Genomic DNA, 3,385 nt, shown 5'->3' on the forward strand with positions numbered 1-3,385 from the left:
GGTGGCCAAAGCTACATGCGACACCACACAACCTTCGGCGGCCGAACTTTGAGTTTCGGAAGCCGAACCTAGGGTACTTTCGGCGGCCGAACATTACTTTCGGGGGCCGAAAGTGGCAAAAGCTTCCTTAGTCTTTTCTCTTCAAAACTCAACTCTTTTCTAAACCAAAACCTTAAAGCACTTAAAAACATTTTAGAAAACCTTCACTCTACCCTTCTAGAAACCCTCTGACATCCTCGAATTCCACCAGACGGTAATAATTCTAATGCCTGATCTAGCCGGGTATTACAACAACCTTAGTGCATCTACTCTAAACTGTAATGCTTCAATTTGGGAGTCTAGGGGGTTGATTAAGTGGTACTTAGACTCAAAAGAAAAATGGGCTTGATTGACTAAGTTATTTGTTACTTGAGGACAAGCAAACACAAAATGTGCTAGAGGTACCACCACCACCACCTGTAGCAGTCCAGGTTCCTCCACCTGTTGTAGCCCAGGCACAACCTAGGCCTCCAATAGAAAAACTCAGGAAGCATGGTGCAACAGATTTTAGAGGTAAAAAAGGAAGATGATACTTCAGCTACAAAATTCTGGTTAGAAAGTATAGAAAGGGTTTTACAGCAGCTACAGTGTTCACCCGTGGAAAGTTTAATGTGTGCAGTATCATTACTAAAAGATGAAGCCTATAGATGGTGGACAACATTAATACAGACAGTTGGACCAGAGCAGCAGACTTGGGAATACTTTTTGGTAGAGTTTAAGAAGAAATATGTTGGGGCCTTATATTTGGAGGAAAGAAGGAGGGAGTTCTTATACCTCAGACAGGGCAGGCTTACAGTAACTGAGTATGAGCGAGAATTTGTTAGACTTAGTAAGTATGCCACAGAGATAGTTCCTACAGAGGAAGAGAGATGTAAACGCTTTGAGCAAGGACTACATGCTGATATCAAGATGTACCTCACAGCTATGCACATCAGGGAACTTTTAGTTTTAGTGGAGATGGCCCATAGCCTAGAGCGAATTAAAAAGAAGAGCAAAGTAGAAAGCAGAAGGGGCAGTAGAAGAGGAGCTGGAGCCAGAGTCAGTATCAAGGACAATCCTCTGCATCGCAAACAACTAGCAAGAGACAGAGGGAATTTCAGCAGACAGGGCAGTGAAGGCCACCTAGGCAGATTCAGAGACCTAGGCAGAGTTCAGTAGTGAGGTCTGGACAGCAGACAACCTCAGTATTCAGTACAGGAGGACCAGGTAGAGGGTTGCCACCAGTATGTGAGCATTGTGGTAGGAGACATGGCGGAGTATGCAGGAGATTAACTGGGGCTTGTTACTTATGTGGAAGCTCAGACCACTTTATGAGGGATTGTCCTAGAGGTCAGCCAGTGCAGCCTATGCAGACAGAGAGATCTATGCCGACAGGATCTAGAGGCAGAGGTAGAGGTAGAGGTGAATCGAGTAATGCTCAGAGTCACAGAGTATCAGAGACAGTAGACAGACCAGACACTAGAGCACCTTCCAGGGCATATGTTATTTGTGCAAAGGAAGACCAAGACAAACCAGATATTATAGCTGGTAAATTTTCTATCTTTGGCAAATATGTTTATGCATTAATTGATCCTAGTTCCACACATTCATATATCAGCATACCCACCAGTAATGAGAAAGGAATTCAAGTAGAGCCTTTAGAACATGACATAGCAATGACCAATCCCTTAGGACATCTTATGATTGTGAATAGAGTTTATAGAGATTGTCCTATATGTGTGCAAGGTCACACCTTTTTAGGTGACCTGATAGAGTTACCTTTTAGAGAGTTTGATGTGATTTTGGGTATGGATTGGTTGTCTAGACATCATGTCATAGTTGATTGTAAGTTAAAGCGAGTTACACTCAAAACATTAGAGGGTTCTAAAGTTGTTGTTGTGGGTGAGAGGTTAGATTACCTCTCTAATGTCATATCTGCCACTACAGTTAGGAGGTTGATTAGAAAAGGTTGTACAGCCTATCTAGCCAGTGTGATTGAAATTAAGAAGGAAGGTCATAGTGTGTCAAACCTACCCACAGTATGTCATTTTCCAGATGTATTTTCTGAAGAGTTGCCAGGGTTACCTCCAGAAAGGGAAGTGGATTTTGCTATAGAAGTTGTGCTAGGCACTGCACCTATTTCAATTGCTCCTTACAGAATGGATCCTATAGAATTGAAAGAGTTGAAAATACAGTTACAAGAGTTACTTGATAAGGGCTTTATTCGACCTAGTGTTTCACCATGGGGTGCACCAGTGTTGTTCGTGAAAAAGAAAGATGGATCTCTTCGATTGTGCATTGATTACAAACAGTTGAATAAGGTAACTATAAAGAATAAATATCCATTGCCCATAATAAATGATTTGTTTGATCAGTTAAAAAGGGCCAGCATTTTCTCTAAGATAGATTTGAGATCGGGCTACCATCAGTTGAGAGTTAAATGGACAGATGTGCCTAAGACTGCATTCAGGACATGATATGGACACTATGAGTTCCTGGTCATGCCATTCGGGTTAACAAATGCACCTGCATCATTCATGGATCTGATGAACCGTATCTTCCATCCATATTTAGACCAGTTTGTTGTAGTTTTCATTGATGATATTCTAGTATACTCTAAAACTAGAGAAGACCATGACAAGCATCTGAGGATAGTATTGCAGACTCTTAGGGAAAAGCAACTTTATGCTAAGTTCAGTAAATGTGATTTTTGGCTCAATGAAGTAACATTTTTGGGACATGTTGTATCAGCAGAGGGAATCAGGGTAGATTCACAGAAGATTAAAGCTTTTCTGGAATGGAAGCCACCAAAGAATGTTGCAGAGTTCAGGAGTTTCTTAGGTCTAGCTGGGTACTACAGACGGTTTGTGAAAGGGTTTTCACTTATAGCAGCTCCATTAACTAAATTACTACATAAGGATGTTAAGTATGTTTAGGATGATAGATGTCAGGCAAGCTTTGACAGATTGAAGACTATGCTCACTGAAGCACCTATACTTACACAACCTGTTTTTGGCAAGGAATTTGTGATATACAATGATGCTTCTCACAATGGACTTGGATGTGTTCTAATGCAAGAAGGTAAAGTGATTGCCTATGCTTCTAGACAACTGAAGCCACATCAGAAGAACTATCCTACCCATGATCTAGAGTTAGCTGCCATAGTTTTTGCACTAAAGATATGAAGACATTACTTATATGGTGAGAAATGTTATATTTATACAGATCATAAAATTCTGAAATACTTACCCACACAGAAGGAGCTAAACCTGAGACAGAGAAGATGGTTGGAGTTACTGAAAGATTATGATTGCATTATAAATTATCACCCAGGCAAAGCTAACCTGGTAGCAGATGCACTCAGCAG

The 3,385-nt window shown here is 41.0% G+C and overlaps 1 protein-coding gene across 1 annotated transcript; it reads left to right on the forward strand.

Moving 5' to 3' along the window:
* Window positions 1-531: 531 nt before the first annotated feature.
* On the forward strand, window positions 532-1,197 carry LOC122724633. Its single transcript, XM_043960164.1, has one exon. The coding sequence runs from the start codon at window positions 532-534 to the stop codon at window positions 1,195-1,197; it is 666 nt and encodes a 221-aa protein (XP_043816099.1).
* The last annotated feature ends 2,188 nt before the right edge of the window (window positions 1,198-3,385 follow it).

The sequence above is a fragment of the Manihot esculenta genome, chromosome 9 (assembly GCF_001659605.2).
Source record: "Manihot esculenta cultivar AM560-2 chromosome 9, M.esculenta_v8, whole genome shotgun sequence".
NCBI classification, from domain to species: Eukaryota; Viridiplantae; Streptophyta; class Magnoliopsida; order Malpighiales; family Euphorbiaceae; genus Manihot; species Manihot esculenta.

Coding starts and splice junctions, on each gene's coding strand:
- LOC122724633 (XM_043960164.1), top strand. CDS start 532: ATGGTGCAACAGATTTTAGAGGTAAAAAAGGAAGATGATACTTCAGCT.